General features: G+C 31.2%; 2 protein-coding genes across 6 annotated transcripts; both read left to right on the top strand.

Moving 5' to 3' along the window:
* Positions 1-6,841: 6,841 nt before the first annotated feature.
* On the top strand, positions 6,842-11,175 carry LOC109172736 (SRSF protein kinase 3-like). Its single transcript, XM_019321977.1, has 4 exons — positions 6,842-7,295; positions 8,179-8,964; positions 9,886-9,933; positions 10,033-11,175. Exons 1-4 carry the CDS (start codon positions 7,110-7,112, stop codon positions 10,351-10,353), a joined length of 1,341 nt encoding a protein of 446 aa, XP_019177522.1. The 5' UTR covers positions 6,842-7,109; the 3' UTR covers positions 10,354-11,175.
* Positions 11,176-13,837: 2,662 nt separating this feature from the next.
* On the top strand, positions 13,838-17,963 carry LOC109172600 (3-methyl-2-oxobutanoate hydroxymethyltransferase 1, mitochondrial-like). Of its 5 annotated transcripts, none has more exons than XM_019321786.1 (7): positions 13,838-14,018; positions 14,803-15,388; positions 15,778-15,984; positions 16,082-16,228; positions 17,262-17,315; positions 17,447-17,708; positions 17,819-17,963. In XM_019321786.1, exons 2-6 carry the CDS (start codon positions 14,969-14,971, stop codon positions 17,684-17,686), a joined length of 1,068 nt encoding a protein of 355 aa, XP_019177331.1. In that variant the 5' UTR covers positions 13,838-14,018; positions 14,803-14,968; the 3' UTR covers positions 17,687-17,708; positions 17,819-17,963. The 5 variants fall into 5 exon arrangements, with proteins under 5 accessions (XP_019177331.1, XP_019177332.1, XP_019177330.1 ...); XM_019321787.1 differs by having other exon boundaries at positions 17,447-17,711; positions 17,823-17,963; XM_019321785.1 differs by having other exon boundaries at positions 17,447-17,958.
* The last annotated feature ends 650 nt before the right edge of the window (positions 17,964-18,613 follow it).

Raw genomic sequence — 18,613 nt, 5'->3', positions numbered from 1 at the left:
ATAATTATTTTTAAGTTTTAATTGGTTTTATATATTTGAAAATTTCATTAGATGTTAAATTTGAAAATGATAGGAATTTAATTGTTAAAGAAATTAAGTAAAAAAAAAAAGCTAAGAATTAATTTGACAAATTAATAGTAAATATGTCATAAAAATATGATAAAGTGAGTATTTAAAAAAATATATAACTTATCACAAAGTTATATTTTGATTATTTGAACACTGCGTTAATATATTCACTTAGACAACAACACAATTAAAACTAAAAACAATATATATTAGAGTACAAAATCTATTAACATAATATTAAATGAAAATTTTACAATGTCAAAACTCAAAAGACATTGTGTCTATTACTATAAATAAAAAATAGTGACATTTTATAAATAACTATTTTTTTTATTATTATTATTGAAAGTGACTAGTATAATATCTTATGGTTAGATTTTTCAATGATATAAATTGTATCATCTTGAATTACATCGGATGAAACTGCAAATATTTTGCTAAAATATGGGACTTAATTAAGAATAAATAATTTTTTTTGTGGGAGTAGAATTGTAGAAATAGGAAATAGGAAATAAATTCATTGAGGATTTCACTTGAAAATCAGTTCATTTCCACTAATTTAAATTAATACCCACCCCCACGGCCCCACCCCGCGCCCAACCCCCAATCTTTTGCCAAAAAGTATAACACCGACATTTCTTTACACGCTCACGACACGTGACAACAATGTTTTTTTTTTTTTTTTTTTTATATTTTATTAATATTTATTTTGTTTTTATAATTGTTTATACACACATAGTCACATAGAGCATCTCAAAAGTTCAAAAACGAATACTTATTAATCTATTAAATATTGATTAATAAAAACTTATTAATCTATTAAATATTGATTAATAAAAATAATAATAAGTGCTGCTATTTAACATTCTTATTTTTTATGATAACTAGTATTTTTACCCGTGCGATGCACGGAACGAAATTGTTGTAATATATTAAGAATATTTAAATTGATATATAATTATTTAAGAGTTAATTTTATCAGAGGCACTTATCTTTCCTGACAATTTCGAATTTAGTCTCAGACTATCGTTATTAATTATTACGTTTTATTCTATGTTATAATTCTTACGTTAATATTCTTACTATTATTATTAACACTTAATTACTTTTAGATAATATTATTACCACTTATATTATTGTACATAGGAATTGGGCAGGAAGTTAAAGTTCATGATTTTGTTTTTATATATATATAGTATAGATAGTATAGATTATAATAGGAATTGTATTACACTATTTTATAATATTAGAATAGAAGTTTAACCCAGAATAATTATACGAATGAAAATGTAGAAATCAATATATTTTATTAGAAAGAGAGATTTTTTAGGAATTGGGCGGGAGGTTAAAGTTCAGGATTTTGTTTTTATATACAGTATAGATTATAATAGGAGTTGTATTACACTATTTTATAATATTAGAATAGAATTTTAACCCAGAATAATGGTACGAATGGAAAAGTAGAAATCAATATATTTTATTAGGAAGGGAGATTTTTTATGAATTGGGCGGGAAGTTAAAGTTCAGGATTTTGTTTTTATATATAGTATAGATTATATTAATTGTGTGGAGACTTTTATACCAAGTACAAGTATTGTGTCACCTGTTATGACTTTATTTTTATTAATTTGTGATAGACGACACTAAATTATAAGTATTAAATGAATATAATTTTTTTTTATGCTAATTAATTACATCAAGTATTACAAGTTTAGTGCAAATAGTATTTTCTGACTTTGACAAAATTATGATTTTTTTTAGTATATGTGTTATGAACGTACGTGTGTATATATATATATATATATATATATATATATATATATATATATATGTGTGTGTGTGTGTGTGTGTGTAGTACATGCATAAAGCATACACTTACTAAGTAATCATTCAACTAAGAATTATATGTAGGCTAATTTCTATCTGATTTTAGGGGTATGATGTCAATTATATTCGTGATAGTAATTTAAGACCATGAGTTGAGTTTAATAAGATTGAAATTATGAGGGAAATTTATAAAATACAAATAAACTTAAAATAGTAAAACTTAATGTTCATTTTTCAACCCAATGATCAATTGTTTTGTCGAGCCCATTGTCAATTCAGAAATGTTTAAATTGAGAAGCTTATATTAAGACAAAATAGTATGTTATATTAATAAATAAATAACTCATTCAAATTAATTATATGGTACATATGTGATGAGCGTTATTCATTTGTATATATAAATAACACCCCTACTTTTTGTGAAGGGAGTTTTGGACTTTGAATATGTGATATATAGAATGGCTCGCTTAATCACATCTTACTTTTAATGACACATTTTTTTGTTGTTGTTGTTGTTGTTATTATTATTATTACTATAGCTCTAGCCCGCCAATGTTGAAAATTATTCAAGATTGAATGGTTATGTTAGGACTTTGTTTTTTGCAAACAGGACTTTGTTTTGTTTGTGTGTTTGTGTGTGTGTGTGTTTTTTTTTTTTTCTATACAACATCTAGTATTTTATTGCCTCTATCGGTGTTTAATCTCAAACATAAACAATCATAATAGTGGTTGTGTTTAACTAAAGATAACAATGGGCCAGAAATAGTTACATTCACCATTCAACACACCATTATACTTTCTCCACCCAGTTCACTCCTACTTGTAGTGGGTGGACAATTTCAAATTCCACATTATCCCACTGGATGCAGGTATGAATATCCACCGTTTATTATCTTATTAAAATATTTTAAATAATAATAATAATAATATTTAAATTATGTACACATAATAAAATTTACTTGTTAATATAGGAAAAAGTCCAAATGCGGCGAGGCCCTCCCGTGCGACGGTGCGGCGGTTTCATAATACACCAACAGTGTAAGGGAAATACACTACAATGAAATGCAAAAATACACCAAAAAATACATAACACACCTAAAAAAAAAAACACACCATATACCTCCCTACCACTAATGGTGTATTTCCGAACACTGTGTGATGCTTTTAGTCATACCTAATGGTGTGTTGTTGGTGATGCGTACCTAATTTGTGTGTGTTTTTGTGGTGCATTTACTGACGTTGGTGGTGTATATCTTGCTTAACTATTGGTGTATTCTGAAAACCGCCGCACGATCACATGGGAAGGGGTCGCCGCACCTGAACTAGCATATATATATATATATATATATATATATACACACACACACACTTATTACTTTATTAGTTTAGAACTAAAAATGGTAAAAATGGTAAAATGTTAACAAGAGTCATAACATCTGTTAGACTTAACTACATATTACTATATTAGTATTTACTCCGTATTATTTATACTAGCTAGCTATAATACACGCATTGCATGATTAAACTAGTGTTCAAACCATAAATAAGTATATTATCCTTTATTTATATATAATAAAGCTATATGGTTTGAGAAATAATTAATGTTACAATTAATGCCACAACATCCTTTATTATAAAAAAAAAAAAAAAACACAACATTTAAAAAATAAAATAGCTATATATTATATAATCATATAAAAAATATACTTTTGAAAAATAAAATAGCTATATATTATATAATCATATAAAAAATGTGTTCAATTAGAGTTTAAATTTACACATACAAAATTTGAAATTTGCTTTCCAAATATAATTATCTTAGTTATTATTCGTATTGTGAAAAAAAAAAAGCACAACATTTAAAAAATAAAATAGCTATATATTATATAATCATATAAAAATATACTTTTGAAAAATAAAATAGCTATATATTATATAATCATATGAAAAATGTGTTCAATTAGAGTTTAAATTTACACATACAAATTTGAAATTTTCTTTTCAAATGTAATTATCTTAGTTATTATTCGTATTGTGAAAATTATAATATATATGAAATACAATTAAGAATAAATCAATGTAATTATGTAAATTCTCTCTATAAGTTTATTTGAATATGCACATAATTAGAGATTATATTAACCATACAAAATTTTAATTTTAATTTTAATTTTAATTTTAATTGTAATTTTGTATTCTATAAAAATAATAAATACTTGACCAATGGAAGCTCAAAAATATTATTATATTAAATAATTTAAAATATTTTAGTTTTTCTATTTTTTATTTATATTTATAATAACATAATTTTTTCCCGTGCATCGCGCGGGTGAATTACTAGTTAATATAATATTTAAATATGAAATTTGAATAATATAAAATAAAATTGATTATTTTTATTTTTAATATAATTAAAATGAGTGTTTTCAACTTGTGATAAAAAGTAGTAGTAAATATGAGTATTGTTGTAGATAGTTGTGATTGAAAATAAAATGTGTGTCCTAACAAATTGCATATTAAAATAAATGAAATCTTCTTAATGTTATCTTGATGATTATCATATCGCTGCGTAGTCGGTAACATTTATTATTATTTTGTTAAAATCGACATGATTAAAATATACTTTTTGATGATGTCAAAAAGTAATTAAAGGGTTTCGACTTTTTTTTGGATGCTATTGACTCTATTACAATGTAGTATCTGTTTATAACTACTTTCTCAACCTATTGAAGCACAAAGAGCCAATAACGCCTTCACCACTGAGACTCAAACTCACAACCTCCTATATGGGAGTTTAATCCAGGTACCATATGAGCACAAGGTGCTTGGCATCACATACGACTTTTTAGTCAACAATTATGGTTAACTTTAGTGGTCAACGTGTTTACTAATAATAACATTTCAGTTGACTTTGATCTTGTACAATTCAATGAATTCATGCATAAAAACTTTTATTTTGACCATATCAACTCTTAAATAATGTGGGTCATAACACATTTAAAACGGATTATATTGTTAGTTGGTAAGTTCGATATTTTTTTCTAATAGAGTTAAAAGAAAAGTTGATCCCTATTAAGAGAAATTATGATTATTATTTGGGGTAAGGAATTATGATTATTAAATTTGTCTATAATAAGATAAGATTAAGTTTAAGAAAAATGATTACTCTTGTTTTATAATTTGTAGATAATTATACTCCTAATTATGTTAATTTGTAAGTTGCAACAACTTATCTAATAATTTGACTCCTGTCCTCTCAGTCTCTCACGATGTGAAATTTGCGAAAACAATAAAGAAAAACAAGATTGCAAGGAAACCTAATCAGATCAACAATCCTTTAATTTGCTCAATACAAAAATTATTTTATAATATAATATAACTATAACAATTACTCTCATCATCCTCCAAAAAAAAAAAAAAAAGGGTAAAATAGACCATCGAACTTTAGACGAAAAGTTAATTAGCCCTCTAAATTTTTTAAATGTACAATTACACACATTAATAATTTATTTTGAATTTTTGATGCAATAAGGCCCACATGTCATTAGGGTTCCGATAACCCTTCTGCTGAATTTCAGGCAACAAAGTGACCAGCTATCGTTCACCAGTCGCCGATCACTTTTGTTGCCTGAAATTTCACCGGAGGGTTATCAGAATCCTAATGACATGTGATAGCAGGTCATTAACCGATTTTTGGACCTTTTTGTATCAAAATAAATTATTGATGTGTGTAATTGCATTTTTAAAAAGTTTATGGGGCTAATTGACTTTTCAGCTAAAGTTTGAGGGAGTATTTGACCATTTTTCCAAAAAAACAAGATACATGGTGGGAGTTTTACTCCCTTGGAGTCCATTTATCGTTTTCCTTTTAGCAAATATAATATAATGGTATTTAAACAAATCTCAAGATCTAACTATATTAAGCCAGTTTGCCACTCACAAAACAACACTTCATGGCAAAAATTTTGGCAATTTCAAATTTAGTTTACTATTATTTTTGTCATTTAACATCCCATATTATCATTTTTAGTCACTTTTGGTTCTTTCGATGATGTTTTTGGTGAGACCATAGTTTGACTAAGGTATTTTTGTCCCAAACGTTGATCACCTCTGCTGGCTTTTTGCACGACGGCAACGATTTCTTGAATTCAACCACGCATTCCTTGATGCATTGCGGTGATGTTTGTTGCTGCTGCTAAGAATCTGTGTCGAGCTTCAAAACGCCGTAACTGCTGGACGTGAGGGAAACTGGTGGAAAATCGACAAAAAGTTTTTTTGAAGAGACAAAAATATCATTGTCAAAATAGGGTCACACCGAAAAAAATAATCGAAAGGACCAAAAGTGTCGAAAAAAATTATAGTATGAAATGTTAAATGACAAAAACAATAATATGAGACTAAATTTGAAATTGTTACTAAACACAAGGGATCTCCGCAGAAATTAACTCTTAATTTTATATGGTAAGGAGTGACTGTTTGTGATTGATAAAGTAATGGTCTGTAATATGGTCATTAAAAAATAATATAATATAAGTATGTTACAATATAAATAGTTGTATTTCTTAATTGCACAACGTAAAGTCTTAAATTTAATCACAATTTCTTTCACATACAAATGAAAATTATATAATATCAAATGGTACAAATGTCGCTTGATGTAAATAAAAATGAACAATGATATTTTTATAAATTAATAATGCTTTTTACTTTAAAAAAAAAAAAATTTAGTAAGTTACTCCTTATTATAGTTGTAAAACTTTTACTAAGAGCAATGTGAAAAAAAGAAAAGAAAAAGAAAGAAAAGTGAAACATGGTACAACTAACAAAAAAGATCCAAAGTGGGGAGGCAATCACTAATCAGACGCACCAACTCAAAACTTAAAAAAGCAACAAGCTCCTCAACAGAAGAAAAAAGTGGAAAAGAAAAAAGAAAATAATATAATAATAATAATAGCAAAGGAGAGCAAAAAGCGGAGAGAGAGACTTGTATTGAAGGCCACATTTACCCATTACCGCACTCTCATTCATTCCTTCTCGGCTTCACCGATACTTGCACATATAACTTTCTTCCCCATCCGTATAACTGTAACAGTATTTGTAATTGTACAATCGCCAGTATTCAAATAATTCGAATTTGATCGCGAGCGAATTCATTTCAGAGGGGAAACTTTTAGGCAGATCACGGTGTTTTGATTCGGATTTGGATAACCACGATGTCGTGCTCATCGTCGTCTTCGGGGTCGGAGGAGGAGGATGAGTCAATGGACTCGTACAGGAAGGGAGGGTACCACGCGGTGCGCGTCGGCGATTCCTTCGCCGGCGGCCGGTACATCGCGCAGCGGAAGCTCGGCTGGGGAGAGTTCTCCACTGTCTGGCTCGCCTATGATACTCAAGCATCAGTATGCGTTTTTCTTCTTTATACTTTTGATCAAATTCCGTCGGTTCATTTCTCTTTTTTTATTTTTTATTTTTATTTTTAGGATGCATCCTTAATCTCATGCTGCTAGATGTTGAGATCTTGTTTCTTTAATTCTATTTTCTGTCTGTTAATGATTACCCCAATTGGATCAGACCTTAAATAGGAAAGGATCGCTTTAATCAGCAGTTTCTAATCGCAACATATTAATTCTTATTATTTTTATTTTATTTTATTTGGGAGGACTATATTTGACTAAGGTACTCCCAGCAGTAATTACAAATTAGTGGAATACCGAATACACTGGTCTTGAGTTGAGGTAGCTTATAGCTAGAATAATAGAGCTAATGATCTCCATTTGACCGACCGAGATAATAAAGCCTATATAAGCAGGCAAAAGTGGAATAGAACTTAAAGCTATACTAGCAGGTAATATGGAGTGTTAACAATCACAGTTGTAATTATGTAGCTTGGTCAATTGTGAATCTGTGCGTGAATCAGAAATTATATTTCATATCCCCAAGTGTAAGTTGTATTGTGTACATTGAATAGGTTTTGAGCTCGTTTTCACCATCTTCTATTTGGAAGAATAGCAGCATAGCATGATTGTTTGCATCAATACCTTTTACTAATCCAATATGTTCTTTTCTAATCTTAATTAGTTCTAGTTATGTGTGTGTGCTATAAATAGCACATTTTAAATGGTTAACATCTTGAATTAAACTAACTCTTGCAATGACTTGAAGGAGATATTCTGTTTTTTTCTTTGGTCATCCTGTTTTAAATTTGTTGTTAAGATTAATATTTACTGAACTCCTTGTAGTATCAGGTGCTAACATTGTTGTTTCTGATTGTACTTCTGTTAGACATATGTAGCTTTGAAGATTCAGAAGAGTGCACCACAATTTGCTCAAGCTGCTCTCCATGAAATTGAAATCCTCTCTGCTATTGCTGATGGTGATCCCTCCAATAATAATTGTGTTATACGGTTAATTGACCATTTTAAGCACACAGGCCCAAATGGACAGCATCTCTGCATGGTTCTTGAATTTCTTGGTGATAGTTTGTTGCGACTGATCAGATATAACCATCATAAAGGCCTTGAGTTAAACAAAGTTAGAGAAATATGCAAGTGCATTTTGACTGGCCTAGATTATTTGCATAGAGTACTTGGAATTATACATACAGACCTAAAACTTGAAAATATCCTGCTCTGTTCCACCATTAATCCTGCCAAAGATCCAATAAAATCTGGAAATACCCCCATTCTTCAGAGACCTGAGGGGTTCCCGAATGGGGCAGCAACCTCGAATCTTATTGAGAAAAAGCTAAAACAGAGGGCAAGGAGAGCTGCAGCTCGGTTAGCTGGAAGGCGAACTGCAATGGTTGAGGGAACAAATTCCAAGTCCTCTAGATCTCTTGATGGGATTGACATGAAGTGTAAGGTTGTGGATTTTGGAAATGCATGCTGGGCTGATAAGCAGTTTGCAGAAGAAATTCAAACAAGACAATACAGAGCCCCTGAAGTTATACTCCAGTCTGGATATTCTTTCTCAGTTGATATGTGGTCATTCGCATGCACTGCATTTGAGCTCGCTACTGGTGAAATGATGTTTGCTCCCAAAAGTGGACAGGGTTTCAGTGAGGATGAGGTAATGCATTTTGGCCTGCTGCTCTTTCACCATTGAAATATGCATTCAATATTGGTAGTGCACCTCTTTTCTTAGTGCCCTGTTTAATTGTTCTTTGAGGAAGGAGGTTAAAATAATTAAAAGAAAAGAAAATTTCCAAAGAAAACAGTAATATTTCTGTGAAAAGCTTTTATTCAGAAATTAAGTCCCAATTATGTGCTATAAAGTAATCCTTCACAAACTCTACTCCGTTGCAATGATTCGGAGGCAGACAGGAATTTAATTTGCAATTTGGGGGGAGGCTGTATTGTAATTTTCTATCATGAAAATTTGACATTTAAACCGACATTGTTCTGTTTGTGGAAATACTGCAAATGATTTAATGTTAGCTAAATTCATAACTACGTATGCAAAAGTAAATTTATTCTAGGAACAAAATTTTGCAATAAATAGGTGTGCTTATAATTAGTGGCGAAAAGGGGAAATTGGGAAGAGAATTTTTTATTTTTTTTTCTTCAGGGCAAAAAATGTTATGAGACTGAAGATTTGGTAGCTAATCTAATTTATTTGTAGTATGCTTCCCTGTCTAAGGCATGTTAATTGAAAGGGGACACCCCACAATTGGGGAGTAACTAGTAAGAAGGTGGAGGGATCTATCCATGGATTGGATGCATAAAATGATTAAACAGACAGACAATTTGATAGCAGTTACTCCCTGTAGTAATACTAATGCTAATTAATTCTCTATTACCTAGTTGTGACCCAAAGATCTAGTGTTTTGGTTTGATTGTCATGAGTTTATATCTCTTGATTTGAACCTCAGGAATATCTGATCCAAATTGACTTACTGCTGATAACTGAATTTTCATTATTTATTTATTTATTAATTATTATTATTGTTGTTATTATTATTATTATTAAAAAAAGTTTGCTTCAATGTAGGATCACCTTGCTCTTATGATGGAGCTACTTGGTAAAATGCCTAAGAAGGTTAGCAAATTATAACAATTGTCTTTATAATTCTTAGTGCTACTTTTGGAAAATGTGCCCAGATATTGTTCCTAAAATTTTATATAATTTTTGAAACAGATGGCAACTAGCGGGGCTCGATCTAAAGATTACTTTGATAGACATGGTGATTTAAAGAGGATCCGAAGATTGAAGTACTTGTCTTTAGATAAACTATTAGTGGATAAGTATAGATTCTCCAAAGAGGATGCCCAGGAGTTTGCAGTGTTTCTTTCTCCCCTTCTTGATTTTGAGCCAGAGAAGCGACCAACTGCACAGCAATGCCTCCAGCACCCATGGCTCAATGCTAAAAGTTCAAATCAGAATGAGGTGAGGAGTGAATCTGGTACTCAAAAAGTTAACGTTGGGATGAGTAGCCTTCAAGTTAAGGTGGGTAAGTGATAGTAGGGATTGATGGTTGTCACTGCCAGTGCCCAAGTATTATGCCCCTCTCTCCACCTGTATGATATTACTTGTGATTTTTATGTTCTACCGTTTTATACGTTTCAATAAGATTTGATTCATTCGTTAGTAGAATGCCCTTAGTACCGAATGATCATCCCTAGGAAATGACATCAGTGAGATCAAATTGACCCCAGTTCCAAGGTATCACAGTTGAAGCTGAACTTGTAGATACTTCAGCTCTATAGGTGACTGTTTTAGTGATGCTTGCATTCACGAGACAAATTCCTTCCATATTTCATTCCAGGAGAGATGATGACTTTTGGGTTCCTTTCATGAACATGGATGGCTCTGCATTGACTTGATGTTGGTGATTGAACCCTCTTTCTGGGACACAACTCCTGCATGTCATTGAACCTGCTTGAGATTCTAGATGAGAGCCACTGGTGGTGAAAAAGAAATTTTACCTGAAGATTTCTCTTCATTACATGAGCTATTGGAGTCGGGATTCTTCTTGCCAAACTTGGTACCACAATGGCTTCCCATATATTTTTGTCTTTTCAAATGGTGCTTGTGATTTTAGGGAACTGGTAGCCAGTCTAATCCGGTGGAGCTTGATCTGAGTGTCACATAACAGAAGCTATATGTGGAGTATGACTTTTGTACACAAGAATTTTTTTATTATTTTTTTCTTTTATTTTTTCAGGTTATAAGTTGTCACTGACTTATAACTGTATTACTTTTGATTGTGCATTATTTGTGCTGATATTAAACTCGCATTCTTCATTTGCAACTTTCTGGATGTATGTGTGCCTTTTTCTTCATAAGTTTGTACACGTTTTTAATGCTCGACATTCTTATTCTTCGAAAATCATTTCCAATCCTACTCCGTAATATTTATCTATTAACTATCGGATAAATTATTTGATTTTTTTTTTTTTTTTAAATGAGGCAGTGATATGTAATTGATTAATAATCATATTAAGTTGGTAAAATATTAGATTGAAATAGTGCTTGAGTAATCAGAAGTGAGAATGGCTCAAAACTTGCCATTGTCGTGGTGCATATATATTTTTTATTTGTTATGGGAAATTTTCACAAACTATCTCTACTTTTTAAGGTTGTCCTCTTTGAATAATGCATCCTGAAGAAAATAAAGAAAATGTATACATCTGGGCAATCTCAAACCACAAACATGGATTTACTAGGTACTGTTGGCATTGCCTGAACCAGTTTAATCCTACCAAATTGTTGCTGGCACTTATCTTGTTTCAATATAAATTCATCTCAGATTTTGATTTGTTCAATTTGTTTATTTCAGATTGTCCTAGCAAATATACAGGGATAGTCTGGACATCTATTAGTCTGTTAATACAAAAATCATATAGGGTACTTTGTTTTGTTCAAATTTGTTATTTGGACACTTAGATATAAACTTGTATCATTAAAACAATATTTAATAGTTCCCACAATTTACCTAACCATGCAACGTTAAACTTCGTAACCTCACATTTAAAATACTTCATAAAAATAAAAGTACACCATTTAATTAAAATAATAAATGTATCTTTTCAAATGCTTACATGCAAAAAATATCATTAAAAAAAAGTATATACATATATTTTTTTTGTTGTGTTATTTCCACTTTTTGTTTCTCACATTTGGTTCCCTACTATTAAAATTTTTAGATTTGATCTCACAATTTTTAAATCATTACCACATTTGGTTTATCCAACACAAATTTTAGTTATCGGTAATAAAATTTCAGACAATTGAATTATCTTAAAGGTAAAATTGTGTTTTTTTTTTCTTTTACTTATTTTTTTCCTCTCAAATCACTTTCTTCATTTTTTCCCAATAAATTTATAAACTATATATTTTATTAACTTTATAAGATAATATGGTGTTGAATTAATGATATTATGATTACATAATACAAATATTATATACAAACTTTAATAATGTTAAAATGTAAGTCAAATAAATTAAAATTATATTATAAATTTAAATTTACAAACATTGAATAATTTGTACAAAAATTACAAATTATTTCATTATAAGGGATATTAGTGGTTAATTCTAGAATTAGAGAACCAGATGATCAAATTTAAAATTTTTAATAGTCGGGAGCTAAATGTAACAAAGATTTAAAAGTTGTGGGATTAAACTTAAAATTTTAATAGTCGGAATCAAATATGGTAAGGATTTAAATGTAGTGGGATCAAATTAAAAAATTTTAATATTTAGGGATCAAATGTGACAAAGATTTAAAAATTGTGAGATCAAATTTAAAAATTTTAATAAGAGTAAATACTCAAAATGGTCCATCGACTATAGCTAAATTCACAAATTGGTCATCGACTTTCAATTTCAACCAATTAAGTCCTTAACTTTGTAATTTTAACACAATTTGGTCCTATGTCTATTTGACCGTTTGTTAACTGTGATTTTTGAGGATATATATGTAATTTCATGGTCCATCGCCGGTTTTTTAAGGTTCCGATTGCATTTCCAAACCACATTGTTACATTCGAATCCATTGCCGAAAGCAATCTACCAAATCCGGTCGTCTTTCTTCATCCTCCCTTTGGATTCAATGTAGTTGAGTTCGTACTAGAGTGAAGAAGACGACGTGTTTCTGAACCGGTGCAACGTCATCCTGGAGGCCTCCATGTGCTCTGACGAGAGCTGAAGGTTCTTCTGGAGATCGTTGATCACGGTCAACAAACGGTCAAATAGATGGAGGATCAAATTGTGTCAAAATTGCAAAGTTAAGGACTTAATTGGTTGAAATTGAAAGTCGAGGATTAATTTGTGAATTTAGCTATAATCGAGAGACTATTTTGGGTATTTACTCTTTTAATAATTAGGGATTGAATGTGACAATGATTTAAAAGTTGCAAAACCAAATATAGTTTTCTATCTTGAAAAAAAAAAAAGGAATAAGGTTCAAATTGGCCACTGAACGTAACCTGAAAATGCAATTAGGCCACTGAACGAAAAAAAAGTGCAATTAGGCCATTGAACACTCAAAAAATATGCAATTAGGCCACTCGACTCTCCAAACGTATGCAATTTTACCGGATAGCAGGTTACCATCAATTTTAGCAGGTTACCTGCTTACGTGGCAGCTTAGTTGTCATTTTTAATAATTTTTAAATAATTTTTAATAATTAATTTTAATAATAAATTTTATAAAAAAATGGAAAAAATTAAATAAAAAATAAAATAAAGTCGTTTTTATTTTAAAAAAAATTAATAAAAATTTATTATTAAAATTTATTAAAAATGCCAACTCAGCTGCCACGTAAGCAGATAACCTGCTAAAATTGAGGGTAACCTGCTATCAGGTGAAATTGCACATTTTTAGAGTGTTCAGTGGCCTAATTGCACTTTTTTTTTGTTCAGTGGCCTAATTGCATTTTTAGGTTACGTTCAGTGGCCAATTTGAACCTTATTCCAAAAAAAAAAAAAAAAAATAAATAAATCAGGGAGACAGAGTAGGTGAGGAGTCGACGTGAGACATCGAACGAGTTGACTAGCAACGACCCAATTGTTGTTGGCTGTTGGTTGGAGACCGGAGTCTGAAGAGACAGTGAGTTGGAGACGGAACTGGGCGCTCACAACTTCCAACTTCAATCACTCTTCATTCTTCATTCTTCAAGGTAATAAATACTATATTACTACTATTTCTTTTAAAGTTTGTGTTGTACTATTGTCTATTGTTGATGTGTATTGTGTGATGGCTTTGATTATTTCAAAATTAAATTGATAATTTAATTGTTGAGGTTGAAATGTCGACTTGTTGGTTGTGCATTTGTGTTAAAATGTTTAATGTTGAGATAATTTTGAAGACCAAGCCACAAGCTGATTCCTTCTGTAATCTGTAGCCAATGTGCTTGTTAAAATACCTTATTCAATTTTGGAACAACCCTGTAAGTAATCAAGTATTGATGCTGTTTGAATTGTCTCAAGGTGTGCTGGCATTCATTCTTATGTCCTTTATGTTGATTAATGTATTTGTTGATTTCAAAGATTCGATTTAATTTGGCTAATACTACAAAAATTTTCTGTCCTTATACTTCATGGGTGTTATCAAGATTGATCTTGATGTAATTACACTCAAGGCTTGAGAAGGATTCCTTAATTTAGTAGTAACTGAACATTATCTTAAGAAAGAACATACAGCTCCATACATGTTAAATAGCATCACAACAGAAAAAAGTTTGAAATTTTGAAGTTATACGTACTGGATATAATTAGAGCATCCATTTTTGGACATGGATAGTTTGTTGAGCTTTCTTTCATACTTTGTATCTACAATTCTACAAATACATATGAAACCTATGTGCTTTGTGCTTGCTTTCAATTTCTACTGTTGTAAGGAGTTCCCACTTTAATCTTGTGCACCAACAATGGATCCAGATTAATATTCGGATATTAATGCAGGATATACAGTCCAATGACTCAATATCCACAGAGGCACAGATTGTAGATCCTTGGACTAATTGGGAGTGAGGAAAATTCGAATAAACAACTTCATTGCATAACTTGCACTTTATGTCCTCATAAGATATTGTTATCACTTATCAAATTCTAACAGATACCTTTTCGGATGGCATTTTTCAATTCAATAACAAGAAGCCTTGTAAGAAAATCTCTGATCAGTCACGTGAGAACTGGTGTAAGATGCATGAGCAACCTGCCAGAGAATGCAGTATATGGTGGTCCCAAGCCACAGGACCCGAACCAGAGAACAACCCTCGCTACTCTCCGCCAGAAGCACCGCAAGGGGGAGCCCATAACCATGGTCACAGCCTATGATTATCCTTCTTCTGTGCATCTTGACACTGCTGGGATTGATATATGTCTAGTAGGTGACTCTGCCGCTATGGTGGTTCATGGCCATGACACCACTCTGCCCATCACTCTTGATGAGATGCTCGTGCATTGTCGAGCTGTTGCCAGAGGAGCTAAATGCCCTTTTCTTGTTTGTGACCTCCCTTTTGGTAGCTATGAGTCCAGTACCACACAGGTAACTTGTGCATATATTGTTTTATGTCTTTTTATTTCTTTTTTATTTTTAAACAAAGTTGTTAATTTCTAATATACTCTTAATTTTGTGCAGAATTTCAATTATTATTTTGAAAAAGAACAAAGATATTATTGTATGATAATGCTAATTTTTGCAAACAATTGATTAAGATGGGGCCTTTCGCTTTTAGTTCAGTTTTCATACATAAAAACATTATGGGTTTAAGAAATTACTGATTGGAAAATTATTTGGCACAAATCATAAAGCAATTAAATTGAATGGGCTATTTTTTGAATTCATCATATTTAATGCAAAAAATGTGTTCATGTATTTATTTATTTTTTTAAAGTGAAATTGGTGGTAATATACTGATATTGAATCATGAACAGGCTGTTGATGCAGCGGTAAGGGTTTTAAAGGAAGGAGCGATGGATGCTATTAAGTTGGAAGCTGGTGCACCATCCAGAATTACAGCAGCTAAAGCAATTGTTGAATCTGGAATTGCTGTGATGGGGCATGTTGGACTTACCCCTCAGGCCATTAGTGTTCTTGGAGGATTTAGGCCTCAAGGTAGAAATGTCTCTAGTGCAGTCAAGGTATGGATTCTCAAGTATGGCCACATATAATCATTGTACAAACCAAACTAGTACAGAGTTTTCTTTAAAAAAAATAAAATTATTTTCAATTCTGCAGGTTTTGGAAACTGCCTTGGCTTTTCAGGAAGCAGGGTGCTTCTCCGTTGTTTTGGAATGTGTGCCGCCACCTGTGGCTGCTGCAACAACATCTGCTCTTAAGATTCCCACTATTGGCATTGGGGCCGGACCATTTTGCAGTGGTCAGGTTAGTTGATATCTTGTTCATTCTTTATCTATATTTGTAGTCGATTGACTGCCCTTGATCCTCGCTTGATTTATGAACATTCCAATTTTTATGCATTACTTAAGATGTATGGCACTATATGTGATAAATGCATCAAGTGGTTTTTGATTAGCTAATTCTTAGGTTGCAACAGAGAAACAAATACTTCCTTTCTTGTCCACTACCTTAAGTTTTCTGTTTAGTAATGAAAAAATGTTTTTTTTTTTCTATTTTCGTTTTTTCCACTTTTTCTATAACTTGATTAACTTCTACTGTCTAAATGAAAAAAGAAAGTTGGAGAATTAGGAACCAAAAAAAAAAGCTAGGTAAAAGTCCATTGTTCACCCTTGCTTTCTCCAAATGGAAAACAAATTTGGGTTGTTTTCCAACATTGTTAAATGTTAACAAAGTTGGAAAAATTGAAAATTTGTTTCCATTTTTTAGTTTGGAGAATGTTATTGTGAATACAAACTCCAATTTTCCATTTTTATTTTTCCAGAAAAATGGAAAACTTTCCATTTGCTGGAAAGGCCGTTAAGTTTTTGTTTGGATCTCTTCTTAAAACTATTGGCTCTTCAAGAATGGAATTCAGTAGTCCAGACATCCAACAGGCGTGTTCGAGTCATCTTAAATATTAAATTTACTACTTCCTTTGTTCCATTTTGTGTGTGTTTAATTCAGTTAAGAATCAAACTATTTACTATTCAGTTTTTTTAAAGTAAATAAAATTTATATACTTATAAACTACATTACAATCCCTATTAACCACAGAAGGAGGAATGTAAAAATAATAAAAAATGTTTAATAAAATAGGCAAAGAAAGAAGAGTTGGTTTGATTCATGAATAAACATGACAAGTAAAATATGATAGCGAGATTTTTATTTATTTATTTTTGCTATTCACGTTCATGAAAAATGTAAAACTGTGCTCAAGCAAAAAAGGGTGTTATTGCACTAGTCTCTAAACTCTCTACTACAAATTTGTTGGATTACTATAAGATCAGTTGCAATGCAGGTGCTAGTTTATCATGATCTGCTTGGGATGATGCAACATCCACATCATGCCAAGGTGAGTAGAATTAGTCTTTCTCTGTATAAACTATAAAGTACTTTTCTTATTCGTGATCCTTAGAATTTATGAATATTCTAAGCTATGCAATTCTGATTTCTGAATGAGAAATACCGCTGCACATTTTCAAGGTTACTCCTAAATTCTGTAAACAATATGGGCATGTCGGGGATGAAATCAACAGAGCACTTCTGCAATACAAGGAAGAAGTGACAAACGGTTCTTTCCCCGGTGCCGCTTATAGTCCGTATAAAATTAGCGCTGCTGACATGGATGGTTTCCTTCACGAACTGCAGAAGTTGGGTTTCGACGATGCAGCATCTGCAGCTGCTACTGCTGCCGAGAAGATTCAGACACCACCACCAAAATGATCAGAGTATGTGCTAGAGAGCTAAGTTTTTTTTTTTTGGTTACCCAAAGGTATCCCTCCAGTCGATAGCCAGAAGACTAATCCTCCGTCCCAACGGTCAGCACACTAAGTGGTAGGGGATTGGCCAGAGAGCTAAGTTGATAATGCCTTCTATCTATAACTATTTGTCAAAAATATTTAGTTAGGTTTTTTTACTGCAATCTGCATGCTTAAAAAGCTAATTTGACTAAAAGATGAAACAAGCTGCAATATTTCCACATTTTTTATTACTCTCTTAATCTTCTATCAGTTAAATCACAACACTAGAGTGACATGACGTGAGTTTTAATTTATTCCATAGGAGTAAATATATCCCTTTCCATGCATCTATCAATATAACATAGATCAGAGTTCATATTGCATTGTGAATCATGGTCCCAAAATTATGTGTCTGCAATTGACACATTTTGTACATGCAGTTAAACATTTTTGTACCGGTAAACAAATTGAAAAAATATCACATGGTAATTACATACACAAATTGTCAATTGCATATATAAAATATATTCACTGCAGACAATATATTTTTGTACATGTCTGCCATTAATATATTTGGTACATGCACTTAGTAGTTTGTGTCTGTAATTATCATGTCTAGGTTTCATGGAAATTTTTTTTTAAGGCAATATATACCATTTGTTGTGATGATGAAAATTTGATTTTGTTGATTTTTCAAACCGATACTATTTTTTTTTTTTTTTTTTGGGGGGGGGGTTGTGTAGTAGCTATTTTTAGGAGTGGGAGTGGTTTCTTGTTAGTCTGCCAGAAGAAAATTGAACTTGTAATTATCAAAGTGCAAAAATCATGTTTCATCTACATGGTCATTTTTTTCAGTACAAAAAAGTAATTTTTGAGTAAGAAATAATTGTTGAAGAGAGAGAAAGTCTCA

The sequence above is a fragment of the Ipomoea nil genome, unplaced genomic scaffold (genome assembly GCF_001879475.1).
Source record: "Ipomoea nil cultivar Tokyo-kokei standard unplaced genomic scaffold, Asagao_1.1 scaffold0418, whole genome shotgun sequence".
NCBI lineage: Eukaryota > Viridiplantae > Streptophyta > Magnoliopsida > Solanales > Convolvulaceae > Ipomoea > Ipomoea nil.
The sequence above is the reverse complement of the archived record's forward strand: the minus strand, read 5'-3'. Positions and strand labels throughout refer to the sequence as shown.

What these genes read in the sequence shown, in the direction of transcription:
- LOC109172736 (XM_019321977.1), top strand. Translation starts at nt 7,110, where the DNA reads ATGTCGTGCTCATCGTCGTCTTCGGGGTCGGAGGAGGAGGATGAGTCA. An exon ending in CCTATGATACTCAAGCATCA is followed by an intron (nt 7,296 to 8,178) that starts GTATGCGTTTTT and finishes TACTTCTGTTAG; the next exon opens with ACATATGTAGCTTTGAAGAT. An exon ending in AGGGTTTCAGTGAGGATGAG is followed by an intron (nt 8,965 to 9,885) that starts GTAATGCATTTT and finishes GCTTCAATGTAG; the next exon opens with GATCACCTTGCTCTTATGAT.
- LOC109172600 (XM_019321786.1), top strand. Translation starts at nt 14,969, where the DNA reads ATGGCATTTTTCAATTCAATAACAAGAAGCCTTGTAAGAAAATCTCTG. An exon ending in ATGTCTCTAGTGCAGTCAAG is followed by an intron (nt 15,985 to 16,081) that starts GTATGGATTCTC and finishes TCAATTCTGCAG; the next exon opens with GTTTTGGAAACTGCCTTGGC. An exon ending in GACCATTTTGCAGTGGTCAG is followed by an intron (nt 16,229 to 17,261) that starts GTTAGTTGATAT and finishes GTTGCAATGCAG; the next exon opens with GTGCTAGTTTATCATGATCT.